Below are 18,975 nucleotides of genomic sequence, written 5' to 3' on the forward strand. Positions count from 1 at the left end.
CTTACCCAGAAAGCTCTATGTAGCAAAAATCCAATTACTGGAACTAATTTGGACTGAATCAGAAGACTAGAAGTTTTAAGAAGGAAGATGATAGAAATAACTTGTGGGATAAGGAGATCAGATAGTGGATAAAAATATCTGAGTTTTATGCTGAACATCTAAGGAAAGCAAACATTTTCTAATGTGAATGCAAATCCCTAATTTTGCGTTTATGACAAAAACAGATTCAAGGCTTTCTCAACATTTATTTATTTTTTAGAAAAAGTAGACTTGGAATTTTTTTGGTTGTTTCAATGTAAAATTATTTACCCTGTGGCTTTGAACTGGGCAAAACAAAAATTTTAGTGCACCAGTCTTTGAGGAAATCTATGCCAATCCAGCCTAACTGCATGGGAACTTTAGGCTGATGATGAACCTATGAGTTCCATAGCATTCCCTGTCCATTCATTGTTGCTAGATGGCCCCAGAATCACACTATTCTGGGCATAAAGCAACAGAAGTTGGAATTAGCGAAGGTATAATAACATGGGCTGGGCTTAGTGACAGAATTAAGAAAAGGTCACCATTCTGCTCTTGAGAAGTAATGACAGGGCTACTAGAGCTAATCCCCTTGTAGTCCCTGGACATTGCTTTACACAGGAAAATCTCAGAGAAGGACAGATTTCAGCGCCTTGCTGGCTTAGGCATGATATAAACCTTGACAGGTTTGCTGAAAGGGATGGTTCCTTCAATACTGTTTTCTACCAGTGGTAAAGCTTCTGTGTTGTCCAAACAAGCAGGTCTGGAGATTCGTGTGGAAGAATCATAGGCCAATAGCAGCCTCACTTCAATCTGGCATGGTTCTGAAAGGAAGAAACAGTATAAGGCCCTTCACATAGTAAAATACATAATTAGGCATGTGTGAATTTAATATAAAATGTACTCTCTTATTCCATTTGATAGCCCCACCCTTGGACTGGCCACTCTTGGAGTGGCTTCCTAGAAGAGGTTAGCTCAAGCACATGTGTGGCAGCATGGTGTCCAGGCTGGGATATGTCCTAAAATTCAGGATATGTCATCATCTATCGAGACCCAGACTGAGGTTTTAGCTTATGCAATCAAAGTGTTTCAGGAGGAGTGACAAAAATGGACTAGTTAAGTGAATGCAGAGGAATCTTCCCCTCCCCACCCCATCCCCAAGGGACCCCACTAGGGTGTTTGCCATTTTTTTTTTCTAGCTCATTTACAACTGAGGAAACTGAGGCAAACAGGGTTAAGTACTTTGCCCAGGGTCAGAAAGCTAGTAAGTGTCTGATGCCAGATTTGAACTCAGGAAGAAGAATCTTCCTAACTCCAAGTCCAGGATTTCGTCCACTGTACCATCCAGCTAGCTACCTCATTTCTGTACCAGTGAATCAATAAACATTTATTAAATGCCTAAAACTTGCCAGGCACAGTGCTAAGTAAGCATTTAGAGGCAAAAAAGACAGTTCCTGGCTTTAGGGACTCACAATCTAAGGGGAGACAGTAAGCAACTGAATACTTATAAGCACTTTACATAATGCTTTATTTAATACAACTCAATGAGGAAAACAGTGTAAATATCACTATCCCAATTTTTACACATGAAGACCTTTGAGGCTTCAAAGAGCTTAAGTGATTGAAATTCCAGTCAAAGCTGGGATTTAAGTCTAGGCCCGTACACTCTGAAGTGCAGAGGCTCTTTACTTTGTGCTATGCTCCCTTGGAATCTGGGGTGCTTCTTTATGCCATGCCCCAATCTGGCAGTTTGGAGAAGCTATGGGGCCCTTTTTCAGAATAATGTTTTTAGATGCACACAAAATTTAAAGGATTACAAAAGAAAACAATTATACTGAAATACAGTCATCAAAATATTTTTAAAAATAAATTCACAGACTCAAGCTTAAGAGGCTCTGCTTTAAGTAGAAGCAGCGAGGTTTTCTGTGACACTGGTATACGTCCTGGATCCTTTGCTGCAACCAAATAAGTCATGGCTTAACAGCCCAAATATAAAGAGGCTAATCTTACAGATGGCAAAGAGTCCCATCTTAACTTTAGGTTTGCGTGTTCCAAAGCTTGTGTGACTGGAAGCCATGTTAATTGCTAAGGGAACAAAGAAAGAACTGAAAAAACAAAAAACTTAAAAACAAAAAAACAACCAAAAAAAAAACCCTTTTAGCCTTAAGCTAGAAGTATAAGACACACTGTTGATTTTTCATGCATCTCTGCTTTCTGAGTATTTTCCATCATTCCTATAGTATGACCCTTAGATTCTAAGATTTCTTTATTAAATCTGGAGAATAGTAGTGCTGAGCAGTCTTTTGATGGCTTCAAGGTCAGGCCTCTCAATTTAAAGGTTAAAACCAAGACACTGGAGAGAGAGAGTGGGCTTGGTCAAGGTTAATGGAAAAACTGGGACTAGGAGTCAGGCCTGACTTACTAGTATACTACATGCTGCTTTATAGGCTCTAAATGTCTCATTTCTGCTAAAAATACCTTCAATAATCATAGGCTACTTGAAAGGCAGTGGCTGTAGCAAATACAACCTATTAGGAAGTGGGCACCTGCTTCAAAGCCCTGAACTCGAGATCAGATTAAACCCTAATACAATCGTTTCCATTAAGGCAGCAGTCATTCTGCTCCTCCTCATGCTTCTCCCCAGTCACCAGAAGAGCTTCTATCTCTGCAGCACTGAGCAGGAGCTGGCTGTTTTTCAGCCAGGCTTCCTACACCTTAGGGAGGCTTTGGGAAAAGTGAAGAGGCTCAATCTGGCACTAAGGAAAATGGAATTTGTGGGCCACACATCCTCAGCATACTGATGACCCCAAGGCTTTGGCTACCTTACTGTCTTACCCTCCCACATGTTTTATCAATCTTTAGTATGTCTACACATACTAAATAAGTGAGCCTATGCCTGTGCACACGCATACACGCAAAACACCTAAGCCCTGCAAAGCCTACTGGGAGGCTCATTAAAGCTCTCTGCATCCCCTCCTTGAGAAATGCACAGATCACTTGCATTTGTCTGCCAAACACGACAGCTGAGTTTGTTTGGCTTGTGTCTGCCAAACACGACAGCTGAGTCATCAACTCGGCAGAATAAGGGGAAAAATGGGCCCTGATCTTCCTGAGAATTGCAGCCCAGCCCCCTCTCCCCCATTCACCAAGACTACCTTCCCCAACAGAATTTCCTTTAACCTCTTTTCTGAGGGAACACTCACTCACCATCCCTGCCCTAAATCCCATCCATCACGGCTCATTTCCCAACCTAGAGGGATACTATTCCTGTGAAGCCAATGTTAGGCTGGTTTGCTGCCTTTAATCCTCAACTGGTTCTTCTAGCTTGTCTTGTCACCATAGTTACCAGGCAGATGATTCCAAAAGGGAATGGGTATGGGGGGAAAAGGGGCCTCCCAGGCAGGTATGAAGACACAAAGAGAGTAAGGGACAACAATGAGGACTGATCTTTTACAAAATATTAAGTTTCAATTTCTTATGAGCAAGGTCGTTTCAAGGTTCAGATAAGAAAAGGAAAAAAGTACCCTGGGTTGGTGGTACAGTGCATCTCTGTGCTGCTAAGGAAGAGAGACTGGACCTGTGATTGCACTGGTATGGGGAACTCCCACATGAGTAAACTCCTTCTACCAATGCAGACTAAAACCTTTATAACTGATAGTCATAAAGAGACTAGAGCACTGGGAGGTTAAGTGACTTGCCCAGGGTCACACAGCCAGTATGTAGCAGAGAAAGAGTACTTGAGTCCAGGCTTTTTTGGCACCAAGGCCAGCTCCTTACCCATTCTGCCTTTACTGATCAATAATACAGTATTAATATTTATTACATGATACCCTTTCTATTGTTATACTTTTCTTTTATTATGATAAACAAAACCATCTTTATGGCGACAGACTCAGAAAAGAACAGTACAAATATCTATTTGAGAACATAAAAGTTCAATCTCTAGCAGAAAACATCAAGCCTGGACAAAAAGAGCAGGAACATATCTTCTAATTTCTCTCTACCAGATTGTTTCAGGGAGGAGGACCCACATTTATTCTGTCTGGTCTCACAGAACAGGGGAGGAACAAGGGGAGCTGAGCAGGGAGACTCACCTATATAGCCAGGGGCAGCGCACAGAATACTGGTTTTGTAGCTAGAGGATCCACATTTGAGTTTGTCCCCTGTCACTTACAGGGTATGACCCTGGGCAAAGCCCTTCTTTTCTCCGGACTTTGATTTCTTTCTTTCTTTTTTTAAAACCCTTAACTTCTGTGTATTGGCTCATAGGTGGAAGAGTGATAAGGGTGGGCAATGGGGGTCAAGTGACTTGCCCAGGGTCACACAGCTGGGAAGTATCTGAGGCCGGATTTGAACCTAGGACCTCCTGTCTTTAGGCCTGACTCTCAATCCACTGAGCTACCCAGCTGCCCCCACTTTGATTTATTTCTAATGAAGGGACTTGCTTTCATCCTTATCTAAGGTTCCTTCTAACCTCTAAATCCAATGACCCTATGATTTTGACTTAAGAAAAAGAAGGGCTTTGAAATAATCAGAGCTATCAAAAATTGAAATGGGCTACATTGGGAAGTCACTGGTATTAAAGCATTGTCTGGATGACCATCTGTTAGGAATGTGATAGAAGGCATCCCTGCTTCTGGGAAAGGCTGGACACTGAGGGGGGTCTCTCTGGTGTCACTTCCAGCTCTGAGAATGAGATTCAACTCTCAACTTTTCTACTGTGCATAAAGGCACCTGCCTGGGAGGGGTAGGAGAGAGGAACAGTTAGCCCCACCAGATTTTCTTATTCTAGAAGCAACCGGTTCCCCCTTGCATTCTATCCCCTCAATTGAGGGGTGAGGGACCCAGGAGTGCACAGGAAACCACAATTATTGCTCCTTACCTGTCCAGGCCCCATGAGAAAGGTAAACCTGAGTTATCAGTCTGTGTCTTCCAGGTCCAGGATTTCGGAAATCTGAAGGTTTGGGATGGATTATTTGGGCCTGACCATCAGGATATAATACCTAAGAAGTGAAACAAATCATAATGTAAGGAAGCAAATACTTCTTTTGTTGTGGAATGGACCTGTCCCAGACATTCTAATTTCATCTTCAAGAGTTAATGACACTATCCATGTGGGTACTGCCTTAGGGGAAAGTTTTCTGAGTTTTGGTAACCAAAAAAATGGATTGACTGGCATCCAACTCTTTGGTAATGAGATTTCCACTATTCACCAGGCTGGTCTCTGAGATGATAGACACACAGTCATGGCCAGGACTTGACTCAAATTCTTCCAGCTTGATAAGACCAGTCAAAAGACTGTCCTCCACTAAGACACTGAGACCTTTGAGAGGCCAAGGTCATCTCCATGTCAAGATGAGACATTGAAAGAGGATATGAGTGGAAGTCATGGTAAGACAATTAGTTTTACCCATCTGATGATGACATTTAAACAAAGTGGATAAAAGGTACACAGATTCTGAATAAGGGAAGCTGCCTGTATTTTTGTCAATTTAGTCTATGATGCTACTATAGCATCTATCACTGCAGTAACCAGAGAGAATCAGACAAACACAATTTATCTTTCAATTCATTAGAGGCGCAGTGTGCTATAAAGGAAATGGAGCTGACTACACACAGGATATGAGACAGAGAGAGAAGGGGAAGAAACTAGATGGGGAATAAAATCATCTTTATTCAATTTCCAGCTTTGCAACTAATTCAATATATTTCCTTGGGCAAACCAACTGACTTCTCTACACCTCAGCTTTCCCATTTGTCAAATGGGCCAAGTATACTTGCACTGCCTTCCTCAGTGATGTGAAGAAGGTTCTCTTTCAATCTTAAAATGCTATAGAAATGTGAAATGTTGTGATTGTTATGATGATGAGAAGCAGCATGGCCCAGTGGCCTCAGAATCAGGAAACCCTGGTTTCAAATTCTAATTCAGACACGTAGTTAGTTGTGTGACTCCTGATCAAGTCCCTTCATCTTATGGGGCCCTGGGGACTCTTAAGACTTGGATTTGCAGATAAATTACCAATCTGCATCAGTAGAGGGAGTTTCCCACACCACTGAAATCAGAGTCCTGGCACAAAAAAATTCTTATGCTTTAAAACTATGGCAAGGTAAAAAGGAAACCATTATATAGAGGTCCTTCCTCAGGAAAAATTATAACAATTCACACTTGCATTGAGTCTTATCATTGCTAAAGCACATATGTAGCCATTATCTCATCTGATCCCACTAGGAATCAGAGCAGGGATTATCACTTCCATTTTACAAATGAAGAAACTAAGGCTCACAAGAGTTTAAATGACTCAAAATTATAGAATTTTAGTTTCAAACTCATTTTTGGGACTGAAAAAACTGAGGTTAAAAGAGGTTAAATGACTTGTCCAAGGTCACACAGCAAAAATAAATAAATGGCCAAGTCGGAACTCAAACAGTTAGAACATAAACATATTTCAGTTGGCCTCTGCTGACTTCTCCAAGCAAACAAACCAAAACCAGACAATATGCTTTTTACTTTTTGGTAACCCCGGAACACTACTCCCTGTGATTTCATCCATAGGAGACCTGTTCAGACTACTACACTTAATGTGTTTTAGAGGCCAATGTCATGAGCTGTTGGGGCCATTCTAGGCTATCACTGGGCTGGCACTGAGAGCATTTTTGTCTTTGAAGGACTTCCCAGAGCTTAAGCTTAAGTTCTGCTGGCAGAGATCTAAAAACTGCAGAGAAAGCCTCAAGGAAACATGCAAACACATGCCGAAATGACTGGCTATGGGCTGTCTTTTTTCCCTAACTCTAGGCACTGGAGCTCTGAGAATAACAACTTAGATTTCTATAGAATTTCACAGCTTACATAGCAACTTCCTTCCAATAAACTTGTGAAAAACAGAATGGAAGCATCATTAGCTTCATTTTACAAATGAGAACATTTACAAAGAGGTTCAGACACGATGAATGACTAGTTTCAGGTCATGTATAAACTATGAATAAGGCTTTCTGATTTCCCACAACCCTGGGTAGGCTCAGTTCAGGAAGGATATTTCAACTGTTATTCTGGCTTAATATCAATCCAGACAAGCCTCAGCTTCCCAATATAATAGCAAGGAAAACCATTCTTTCCTTTCTATCATTTTATGTTCTACATAGAGAGCCTAAAAAGAAATCAAGGCCACTGCTGTGGTACAAAATCTCCACAGACATAGCCATCATTCAAGAACAACAACTTCCATTACTTGAAAAGTGCTTTCTTCACAAGTTCTTCATTTGGTAGGTAGTGCAATGAAACCTATTTCACAGATAAATAAACTGATGCTCTGGGAGGGTGGCTTGCCCATGGTCAGAACTATTATGTCTCTGAGTGTTCATCCAAGCATGCCATGCTGCCCCAGCATTTGTTTCAAACAACTATTTCTTTAGCAGAAAAGGAAGCAAAGGTGCATTTTTCTTTCATATCAGCATTCTTTCAACAGAGGAACATTTTTTACTTATGTGACCTGGAAGTGCCTGCAGTGAGGGATTTTTCCTTATTGTTCATTTGTGAATTTTCAGAGGGCTTCAAAACAATAACTTTCTGGCCCTTTCATATAACAGTTATGACCTGGGTAGACCTTAGAGATCCTCTAAAAACACTTGAAATAGGAAGTGTTATGCTATATCATGTTTACCTGCCATGTAAGACTTGTGTTTCCCTGACATCTTTCCTATAACTTTTATCAAATATGTTAACAATCACTTCCAAAAATTCTGTATGAAAATCAGCCAAGGCAGTGCCTTGTCTACCTGTGCAGTTTCTTACCACATGACCCACATAGCATAGTTCAGTCCCAGAAGAGATTCCTGTGTAGTTAACTGGAAAATTCATGAGGAGGAGGGGCAGCTGGGTGGCTCAGTGGATTGAGAGTCAGGCCTAGAGACAGGTCCTAGGTTGAAATCTGACCTCAGACACTTCCTAGCTGTGTGACCCTGGGCAAGTCACTTAATCCCAATTGCCTAGCCCTTCCCACTCTTCTGCCTTGGAACCAGTATACAGTATTGATTCTAAGACAGTAGGTCAAGGGTTTTTAAAAAAAAAGAAAAAAATTCGCATGGAGAGTTTAACATGATCATCAGAGTGCTTTCCCTCTCCTTGAAATTACTGTGTAGTTACACCAAAGATATTTACTTCTCTGCATATGTCCTGTTTTTCCCAGGAGAATGTCAGGTTTCTGAGGAAAGGGACTGTTTTATTTTTGTCTTTGCATCTATAGTGCTTGACATACAGTTTTGTGGTGATGTTCAGTTGTTTCAGTGGTATCTGACTCTTTGTGACCCCATATGGGGGTTTTCTTGACAAGGGAACTGGGTGGCTCAGTGGATTGTGAATCAGGTCTAGAGATGGAAGATCCTGGGTTCAAATCTGACCCCAAACACTTGCTAGCAATGTGACCCTGAACAAGTAACTTAACTCTAATTGCCTAGCCTTTACTATTCTTCTGCCTTGGAATCACTACTGATGAGGGTAAGAGTTTTTAAAAAATGGATTCCCAACCCAATCTGTTCTCCTTTCTATGAACTGACTCATGACATTAAATCATTTGATTCTGAAAGCAGCATTCTGACTGATCTGAGTCTTGTTAATTCTTCTCATGGAAAGACAGACCTGCACTTTGACAATGCTCTGAGGATCCTGTACGTGCTCTAGAGTGGCGTCAACGTCCAGTGCCACCACCAGCCCCGAGGTAAACCTCAGGGGGTTGTCCGACTCGCCAGCTGGCTCGATGATCGTAGCTGATGCTCTGTGGATCTGTGGGGCAGAGAATCAGACAGTGGCAGAGGGGAGAGTAAAAGTGGAAAGTAAAAGATGTTCCCTTTCCTTCTGTCTGGCTATTTATTTAGTCTGTACAAGTAAAAAACGGGGAAAATGTTGTAGCTGAGGGTCAATATGCCTCATTAAACGAAATGCCCCTTTCTCAGCCTTTACAACTGTTCAAAGTCCAAGCCTAACTCAAAGTAACAATAATTCACAAACCAGGTAGTGTGCGTCATACCTTCCTACCCTTTTACAAATAAGCAGATTGAGGCTCCTAGGCAAGGAAATGTCTTCTAGGTCATAGCGACTAAGCGTCAAAGTTGGGATCTGAATCTAATTCTTCTAGGTACTCTTGTCACTTTTCCATGTTGTTCAGGTTATAAACAATGAGGGCGGTACTGAAACATCTGGATTTTTCTGGTTTATTTCATTATACCTATCACACACTTCCTGTGTATATTTAGCCTCCCTAATTCTAGTCTCTCCTCTCCCAAGTCCTGCTGCTCCTAGTGCCTGATCTTCCTAAAGCCCAGCTCTGATCACGTGTCTCCTGTTCCAAAATCTTTCACACCTTCTTATGACCTGCAGGCCCCAATCCAAATTTGTGAGCCAAGGACTCAGTGAGCTGGCACCAGCCTCCCTTTCCTATTATACTACACCATGCACACTGCTCTGGGTAGGCATCCCCACAGAGATCACAATTTTCTCTCCTCCTTTGGTTTGATTGTTCCCCTCACCTCCCCCCCACTCCCATTCCACTTGTCCAATTTGTACCTGCCCCTCAAGCCCAGCTCAAATTCTATCTCCTTCATGAAGCCTTTCCTAATTCTCCCAGGACAAGGCAAAGTGTCATCTCCAAAATCTTCCAGCTCTCTTTTAAAGGCATCCATATCAAAGTTTATACTATAGTTCTTCATGTAATGTCTTCTTTCCTTTTGATAGGCTGAGAGCTTCTTAAGGGCAGGGACTATTTCTGTCTGTCTTTGGCTTCTTCACCCCAAGAACAGACATTCAGGGCATGCCCCCCAAGCTGCTAACCATGCACCAGGAAACCGACCTGCTCAGGCAGAGGAAGATGAAGGAAGGTACTCTGTCGAAGAGTGGCCTGAAGAATTTTTACTACTTCTGAAGGCTTTGATGTCACCAGTCGTGGCATGAGGTCTAGAAGTTTGTCCACAAAGCTGTCCTGCAAGTGAGGCAACTCGGTGATGAAACATCTGATTGGGAAGATACACATGGAAGTGACTGACAATGTAACTTTTGCTCATGATGTTCACAGACTGACAGATTCACCTCAACCTTTGGGGTTTTGTTGTTATTGTTTAAACTTTTATTTTCTGTCCTCGTAACGACTCTAAGACAGAAGGACATGGGTTAGACAAACAGGGTTAAGTGACTTGCCCAGGGTCACATAGCTAAAACATCTGAGGCCAAATTTGAATCCAGGAACTCTGGACTGTAGGCCTGGTGTTCTATCCAACGTGTCCACCTCTTTTTAATGCTAGGGTAATAGCAGCTATTTCTATCATCAACATAACAATTTAGGGCTAAAAGAGGACCTAACAACTTCATAATGATAATGAAACCAAGCTTCAGAAATGTAGCAAATGTGACCAGCTTGGAAAAAATTACAAGTCTTCCGACTAATTCTTTGCATTATTCCTACTATATTATCTTGTTTCATATTTTAGATCACCTAAACTCAGAGTGTATTCTAGGAATCACTAAAAAAATTTTTAAAAAATCACTAAAAATCAATTAATTTGCCATAAAAACACAGAATTTCAAACTTGCAGATTTATGCATAAAAAGTAGTCACTGATTCCTTAACCAATGCAAATTAATAAGCTTCAGGAATTTTCAGATTGAAATACCTATATGTCTGATGAAGTAGGATGGCATGGCATAATTTTATAAGAAGTTGCAAATATTCAGTGAGAAGGAGAACTAGGTCTGGGAACTGTGTCAGGCAGGAAGAAGTTCACTATGTTCTAGTAATAGAGTGTATAAGATATGGAATCAGAAGATCAGGTTTTAAAATCCCAGCTCTGCCACTGACCAGCCTGCCCAAAGTTACTTGGATGTGTCATAATTTCTTGGAACCTCAGCTGTCTCATTTGTAAAATGAGTGTAATAATATTAGCATTGCCAACCTCACTATTACTGTAAGGCACTGGGGAAATTAAGTATTACATTAGGACTAGACCTGTGATTTGACTGGCATGGGGAACCTCCAATAAAGAAATTTCCTCTACCAATGAAGATCAATATCTAGTCTTGAAGAGTTGCCTGGAACACTAAGAAATTAACATGGTCACAAAGTTGACAGGTATAAAAGTGAGATTTGATTTCAGGCCTTTCTGATTCCAAGGCTGGCTCTTAAAAGTGTTATTTCAATGATGCCTCTCTGAGTGTTCCAAAAATGTAAGCTATTAGTAGGCTGGGTAATGACAACAAGAAAGACAGGAATAGAAATAGTGGTACCAATAAAGAATGTACAGAAAGAACTACCAGGATTATACCCCAAATGATAAAGGACAAGAGAACAGGCTTGTCTAGGTGCCCTGCTCAGCAATAGCATGAGGCCTACCAGGGGCTGTAGGGAATTCAAGCAAAGACAGTAGATCAACAGAGAGATGATTCTATGAGAAAAAGACTGACACCAACTCCTGACTCACACTTGATCTCTCATTTGTATGAAATTATCCAGAAAGATGTGTGCATACATCTAATGTGAAAGCTTGGAAAGAAACAGCTAGGCTTTTGCAAGGGATTTACTATATATAGCAGAGCACATCTCTTAAAGGCCCGCAGCTGACTTTTGAGACATTGCAATATTGCTTGTATTTGAATCCATAGAACAGAGCATAGTTTTCATAATTTCATCTTAAGATGTCTCTCAAACCCTTGTTAGTTGGGTAAGCCACTGACAGATGCAGTTATAGAGATGACTATGTGCAGTGACATGCTAAGAATTGCCATAAATTCAGATGCAACATAAGCATTCACCAACACCCTGTACCACTTACTACCTGTGTATTATCTTGCCTCTGAGGGCACATTTCCCTGATCTCTAAATGAGGGGTCTTGGATAATGTCTGAAGTCCCTTCTGTCTTTTGATATTTACTATATTCTGTGCAGAGTCCAAACAAAAAGATTTCCTACTAAGACCAAATTTCTCTAAATGCCTCACCCATGGATAATATTCTGCTAATTATATTGAAAATCACTAATTTCCTCAGAGAATTTGACAACAAATGAGTATCAAACCGCATTAGAATAACGATGAAATGAAAAAAAAAACCTATTGTCTAGACATGACACATAGCTAGATGGGCATCTTGTGTGCTATTTTTTTAAAGCCCTTACCTTTTGTCTTAGAATTGGTACTAAGTACCTAAGTATTAGTTCCATGGCAGTCACTTAATCCCCACTGCCTAGCCCTTACAATTCTAAGTGACTTGCTCAGAATCATAGCTAGGAAGTGTCTTAGGTCACATTTGAACCCAGCACCTCCCATCTCTAGGCCTGGCTCTATCTAGTGAGCCGCTTAACTGCCCTTTTGGTTTGTCTTAATATTTGTGGAAATCGGTGCAGAACTTGGGCAGAAGATGAATATGCACACATCATTCTGGATAATTTCATACAAATGAGAGATCAAGTGTGAGTCAGGAGTTGGTGTCAGTCTTTTTCTCATAGAATCATCTCTCGATGACCTACTGTCCTTGCTTGAATTCCCTACAGACCCCGGAGATATGCTGACGACCACCCAAGTGCTTCTGTAAACTGTGTTGTCTCTAGCTTGAGTTTTCTTCTGTGCCCTTCTGGTCAGGTTCAGGTGTTCTTCCTTGACTTCACCCTAAGGGCCATTGTCTTACTTTCTCATGCTATATACTGAATACCTCAGGGGAAGGTCTGATCACAGCTAATAAAAATAGGTCAGTGATAACATGAGCAGGCCTGTCCTAGTTTCCCTCCATTAGCTGACTTAGGTGCATTTCACATCACGATAGCTGTCTACAAGGTTAATGTCTCCTCCAGTGAGCCTTTGCTGCTTTGTGGCCATGTGCCAATATTGCTTATATTTGACTCCATAGAAGAGAGTACGGTTTTCATAATTTTTTCTTAGGACATCTCTCAACATTTGTTAAGTCAGGTAAGCCTCTGACTATGCTCAGTGACATGCTGAAAATTGCTATAAATTCAGATACAAGCACTCATCCTCTTTCATAATCCTCCTTGGTTACCCTATGCACCATGTGTTTATGCCTTCCAAAAGCCTCTGTTGCCCTCAGCCACCATGTTTAACTTATTAGCAAAAATTAAGTATTAGTTAGCCGAGAAGTGTTCAGTATGCTTTTCTTTTTCAATCCTTTCAACACTGGGTCTTACAGTCTGCCTGCCTTGGTCATTCCTTGGTGTGAGACTTGAACTTGTTTTTTTGAAGGCTATAACCTAAGCTCAACTTTTTATTGTTATGTGCAATTCTGTTTGTATAAAAACAGAAAAAAAAAAGAAAAAAGGCATAAATCTTTATTGCAGATTTATTTTCTTTGAATTTGTCATTAGATATTGTGATTCACTGAAATAATTTTTCTATTGTCAAATAGGTACCTTTTCTTCATGCTGGTATTGTTTCAATAATAATGTAGCCTTTGTACAGAGACAAAAATTTTTATTGTTATTTTTAGAAAGATTTTTTGCTGAGAAAAAAGTTAAACATTTACATATTTTTCATTTTATTTCATATTTTCCATAAAGAGTGCTTTCTCAATTATTAATAGTTATCTCTTGGAGGGACTTTCATATCTGGTCAATGTCATACTAAATTATTTTGTATTTTTACTTGGAAAAAATTAACTTAATGATGCCAAGTCCTTAAACATTAATTTTTATCATTTATAGTTATTTTTGAAGCTAAAACCTTTGTAATATTCATACTAAAGTGTCAAGTTTTTTGTGCAAAAGTGCAAAGCTTTCTGTATTAACTTGCTGACATGGTTTACAATAGGTGACAATGAATAAATGGCTGGTTATGTAAAGTGATTGGAAATGTAACGAACAACTGGGCAATAAAAAGACAGAATAGAGCCAAAAAAAAGTACTGATTCCAAGGCAGAAGAGTGGTAAGGACTAAGCAAGATGGATTAAGTGACTTAGCCAGGATCACACAGCTAGGAAGTGTCAGAGACCAGATCTGAACCCAGGAACTCCTTCTCCAAGCCTGGTGCTCTGTCTACTGAGTCACCTACTTAGCTGCTCCTTGGGGAACATTTTAGTAGTCTCACTGTGGTCACTTATATGTAAGTCAAACTTCTAGAGGAAATGGTGATGGGCCAACAAATTTACCTTTTTTCCCCAATGTCTGTTTTGGAGGGGACAGCTTATTTAAACAGGCCAGGTTAAGTCTGATGGAACTACTGTGTTCTCATGTTTATTGTTTCTTCTAATTTGATATTTACTTTGACCTTTGTTCTAATCAGTCAATGATCTATTGCTGTGATGGCGAACCTATGGCACAGGTGGACACCACATCCCCCCGCCCCCCAAGTTTGTTACTAGAAAGGCAGAGGGACTTGGGTGGAGCTGTTCCCCTCCCCCTCTCTACTGGGCCTGCCATTTTTTCTCCATCTCCCGCCCCTCTGCCCAGCAGCTCAATGGGAACGCACAAAGAGTAAAGTGGGTGGCTCACAGGTGGCAGAGGTAGAGCGGAGCAGCTCTCAGGCCACTCCTCTTCCCCTCTTAACACTCACTGAGGCCACTCCTTACTTCACACACCCCTTCACCAAGCAGCTCAATGGGAGCACTTTCTCTCTCCACTGTGTGGGGTAACTCCACTGTGTGGAGCACACCTGGCACTTGGTGCAGGGCACAACATCTCTGGGGGGATGGGACATAGCATGTGGTCTCTAAAAGGTTTGCCATCACTGATTTACTGTCTGCACAGACTAGCTCTTTCAGGTGAGCCCTAGCCATTTCCAAGGTGGAAAAGACACCAATGGCCTCAGCTATAAGATTTCTCTACTTAATACTGGTGGAACTATGCATCTAGAAGGTAGTAATGACTCCTTTACTGACCACTAACTTTCCATCCCTGACCTTGACAATGCCCCAGAACTTGTTATGCTTAGAATTATACTGGAACATAAGACCATGTAGTCGAGATCAATGAAGGTTTCATTGATGGCCACAACTCCCATTCTTCCTGAAGTGAGTGTAATTGCTCCCTAGGCACCTAATACAGCAAGTTCTAATTTTCATTATCTTAGCTCAGGGATGCGACTGCAACAATGGACAATGGCACCAAGCTTCGGAGAAAACATGAAATGGTTACTCTTTAAAGCCAAAAGGATGTCCATGATTGGAAAGGTTTAGAAGTGGCTATATTGAAGGCACAGGAACAATTTACAGAATTCATATATTTTAGTCAGTGGGCCACGGTTTGGTAGACTCTTAGCATAAAAGAATCTGTCAACCAGGTTCCACCTGAATACTTCCAGTGAAGGGAGTCTTACTACCAAAAAGCCATTCCATTTCATTATTGAACAGCAATCAGAGCTAAGAAATTTTTAGATACATTCAGTAAAAATCAGATGCCCTATAATTTCTACCTGTTATTTCCAGTTCTGCCTTCTGAGAAGCTAAGAGAAAACTACTTCTGTCTCAACTGAGTTCAACCCTATCTTACAAAATGTTTTTCAATATTCGTGACGATTATGATAAATTAAATTATATGGAGACTTTGAATTGTGAGACATTTTTATATCCACCCTTCCATCTAGTACTTAAAATAGCCCTACCTCGTAGGGTTGTATAAAAATATCTTTATCCTCAATTTATAGATATGGAAATTTAAAAAAAAAAATAACCCTTACCTTCCGTCTTCAGAAGAGTGGTAAGGGCTAGGCAATGGGAGTTAACTGACTTGCCCAAGGTCACACAATTAGGAAGTATTTGAGGCCAGATTTGAAGCTAGGAGCTACTGTCTCTAGGCCTACCTCTCAATCCACTTAACTACTCAGCTGCCTCCCAGATAAGGAAATCAAGGTTCAGTGAGATCAAGTAATTTGGTCAAAGTCATAAAGCAATAAAGACCATAACTAAGATCTGAATTTGGGTCTGCTAACTCTGAGGGTAGTAAAACCAATCAGATAATTAGAATTATATGTAAATTAAAAGTAAATAAGCACTAAATGAGAGTCTGAAAAGTTCTTTAAAAATCACAGTGTATGAGTTTTAGTATAAGGACTTAGGGCCATGAATAGACTAGACCAGTGATGGGAAAACTACAGCCCACGGTACAGATGCGGCCCCCTGAAATGTTCTATCGGGCTGGGCTATGCAGCCCCCTGAAATGTTCTATCTGGCCAGAGACATTATTCCTAATCTGACGAATACAATGAGTAGGATACAATACAATGAAACTTCAAAAGAGTTGTCTTAGAAACAGACTGACAGATGAACATTTCCTTTCCTTTGGCCCCCTCTTTAAAAAGTTTGCCCATTACTGCACTAGACTGAAAGGATTGGGAGAAGATATGGTATAAAAAAAATAGGATTCGAATTGATGCAAAAACTACATACTTCAACATTGACTAGTTAAATGTGCCTGAGGCAAATGATTTGATCTCCCCAAGCATCAATTTCCTCATTTGGAAAAAGGTAGATCACCCACAAAGATACTGAAAAGCAAGAACTTTCTAAACCTTAAAGAGACATAGAAATGTGAGTTGTCACAATCAGCCTAAAGAAAAGAAGACAAGGGAAATTTGATTAAAATCTTTTAATATGCCAAAGGCTATCATGCATAGAGGCAACAGAGTCCTGTACATGGGAGTCAGGAAGACCTGGATTCAAATCCTGCCTCAGTTATTTCACCTTTATTCTTCAGTTTTCTGATCATATGAAATGAGGGAGTTGAACTTGCTGGCCTATAAGGTCCATTCCATATCTAAATCCATGATCTTAGGATCATATGTGACAGGGGGAATAGAATACAGAACTAGAACCAATGACCGAAAGTTAAAGTAGAAAAATTTTAGCTCAACATAAATGGACTACTTAATTTTTTTGTTTTTATTTTTTAAGGAAGGGTTTTATTTATTATTCCCAGTGCACACAGGGGGTTCTAAGAGAAAAAGGTAGCATTTGAAAAAAGCACTATCATGTAGTCAGAATCCAAAATAGCAAGTTAAAACACCAGGGTTGGGGCTACAAATGAATCTCTAGCATGGAAATCCAATTAAGCAAAGTCAAAAGAGGAGATTTCATTTCTTAGGCCTAGTCAGAGTCAGTCATTTCAAAGTCAGAAAACAATCTATTAATTCCTTAGGAGGAAGTGAAATTTTTGGCTCTTAGGAGAGGAATGAATGATGGGAAATTAAATAGCAAAGTCCAAGATCCAGCTAGAGGTGAAGTTCTCATCCTGTTCTCATGAGATCTACTAGGATGGCACCGCAATGAGCTCGAGAGTCTGAAGGATTCAATGTGATAGGCAGAGTTGCTTACCCATGGCTTGTTCTTATTTATTTGTTGTGACTGGCTATAAGGCAGAGCTAACTAATAGAGAAGTGTGGGGAGAGGTTCAGAGAGACTTCTTTTGCTATTTCTGATAATTTAAAAATCTAATATTCAATGGAATATTCTACTTCTGGAGGCAACGAATGAGTTCACTGGTCAATAAAGATCTTCAGGTATAGGCCGAGAAATCTTAGGGATATTGTAAAGGGTGTTTGTGCTTAGTTACAGGCTGGACCTCATGGACTTTGTGGACAAGTGGACTAGAGAGGGGGTGTCTTCCAATCTTAAGATTCACTAATTTTAATTCTGGTTATGCACAGAACTAGATTTGGTGATAGAATTTAAGTTTCACCTCTACCACTTTTTACTCTGTGACTTTGAACAAGTCACTTCAATAACATCTGTATAATAAAATTGGATTAGATTACCAACAGGTTTCTCACTTGTATTCTGAGTAAACGAAGCTATTGGCTGAGAAGTGTCTGCAGTACAGACTTAGGAAATGGAAAGAAAACTATGAACCACTTACCTCTGAAATAAGTCCACTTCTTGTAAAAATTTTTCACACATTCCAAAAAGGGGCTCCATTCTATAAGTGAAAAAAGCAAGATGACAATATAAATAAATTCATAAAGCACTTATTAAGCCCTTACTACATGTAAAGTCCTGTGCTAAGGGCTAGGGATACAACAGGAGTTTCCATTCTACTGAGGGAGACAACACAAATGGAAAGTTTCAACTCTAAGTCAGGCACAAATGTACTATGGCCCTTAGGGTATAGTGACAAAGCAGATAGTAATGCATTTTTTGTTAGTCATTTCCACTGACATTAAATGATAAAATTATACCAATTTATGATGTTAAATCATTTGACAGTGCCACAGACTTTGGTGGCAAGAACATTTTTTCACATCTAAAAAAATAGAGCCCATAAAATAAGACACCAGTTTCTCAGCTATAGAGAATGGGAGTATGAGTAGTTAGAAGAGAAATGGCAGGGTTTGGAAAGGCTGCAGTGGTGAGTGGGAGAGTGAGCTGATAAAGAAGGTATAGCAAGAATGATAGTTCACCCTCTGAAATTATCCTATATATAACTACGGTGTGCTCATTTGCATTAATTCTTTATTTTGTGTGTGTGTGTGTGCATGCGCACGCGTACTTTTTCTTGTTCACTCCCCTCTTGGAATGCATGCCTTTTCTGAGTAGGGCCTATATTATTCATTGTAACTGAACACCCAGAGCCTAGAGCAGTATCTAGTACCCAACAGAAGCTTACAAAATACTTGTTAATGCTGATCTCAAACCTGGCAACTGCTATCTGAGTGGCTTTGGGTAAGTCACTCTTCTTTGGGCTCTTTCCTCATTAATAAAATGAGAATAATATTGCATTACTCACCTCAACAGGTTGCTATGAGGATTAAATGAGATAAATTACATGGAATGGTTTATACTGAGGCAGTGAAGTATCCCAATAAATGTCTTAAAAGTAGGAACAGTGGTATTAGTGACCTTTCATTATTTATTTATTTATTTGTTTAGCCCTCACCTTCCGTCTTAGAATTAATAATATGCACTGGCTGTAAGGCAGAAGAGTGGTAAGGGTAGGCAATGTGGGTTAAGTGACTTGCCCAGGGTCACACAGCTGGGAAGTGTC

The 18,975-nt window shown here is 40.3% G+C and overlaps 1 protein-coding gene across 1 annotated transcript in view; it reads right to left on the reverse strand.

Annotated features, from left to right (window-relative positions):
* Positions 1-233: 233 nt before the first annotated feature.
* Positions 234-18,975, reverse strand: part of INTS4 (integrator complex subunit 4) — a 123,806-nt gene continuing 105,064 nt past the window's right edge. Inside the window, exons 19-23 of the mRNA XM_044668183.1 lie at positions 17,851-17,910; positions 9,858-10,017; positions 8,651-8,794; positions 4,901-5,021; positions 234-842 (exon numbers count right to left, since the gene is read on the reverse strand). Of these exons, the coding sequence (XP_044524118.1) occupies positions 664-842; positions 4,901-5,021; positions 8,651-8,794; positions 9,858-10,017; positions 17,851-17,910 (664 nt within the window). The 3' untranslated portion in view covers positions 234-663. The remainder of the gene's footprint in view (positions 843-4,900; positions 5,022-8,650; positions 8,795-9,857; positions 10,018-17,850; positions 17,911-18,975) is intronic.

This window comes from Gracilinanus agilis, chromosome 3 (genome assembly GCF_016433145.1).
Source record: "Gracilinanus agilis isolate LMUSP501 chromosome 3, AgileGrace, whole genome shotgun sequence".
Lineage (NCBI taxonomy): Eukaryota > Metazoa > Chordata > Mammalia > Didelphimorphia > Didelphidae > Gracilinanus > Gracilinanus agilis.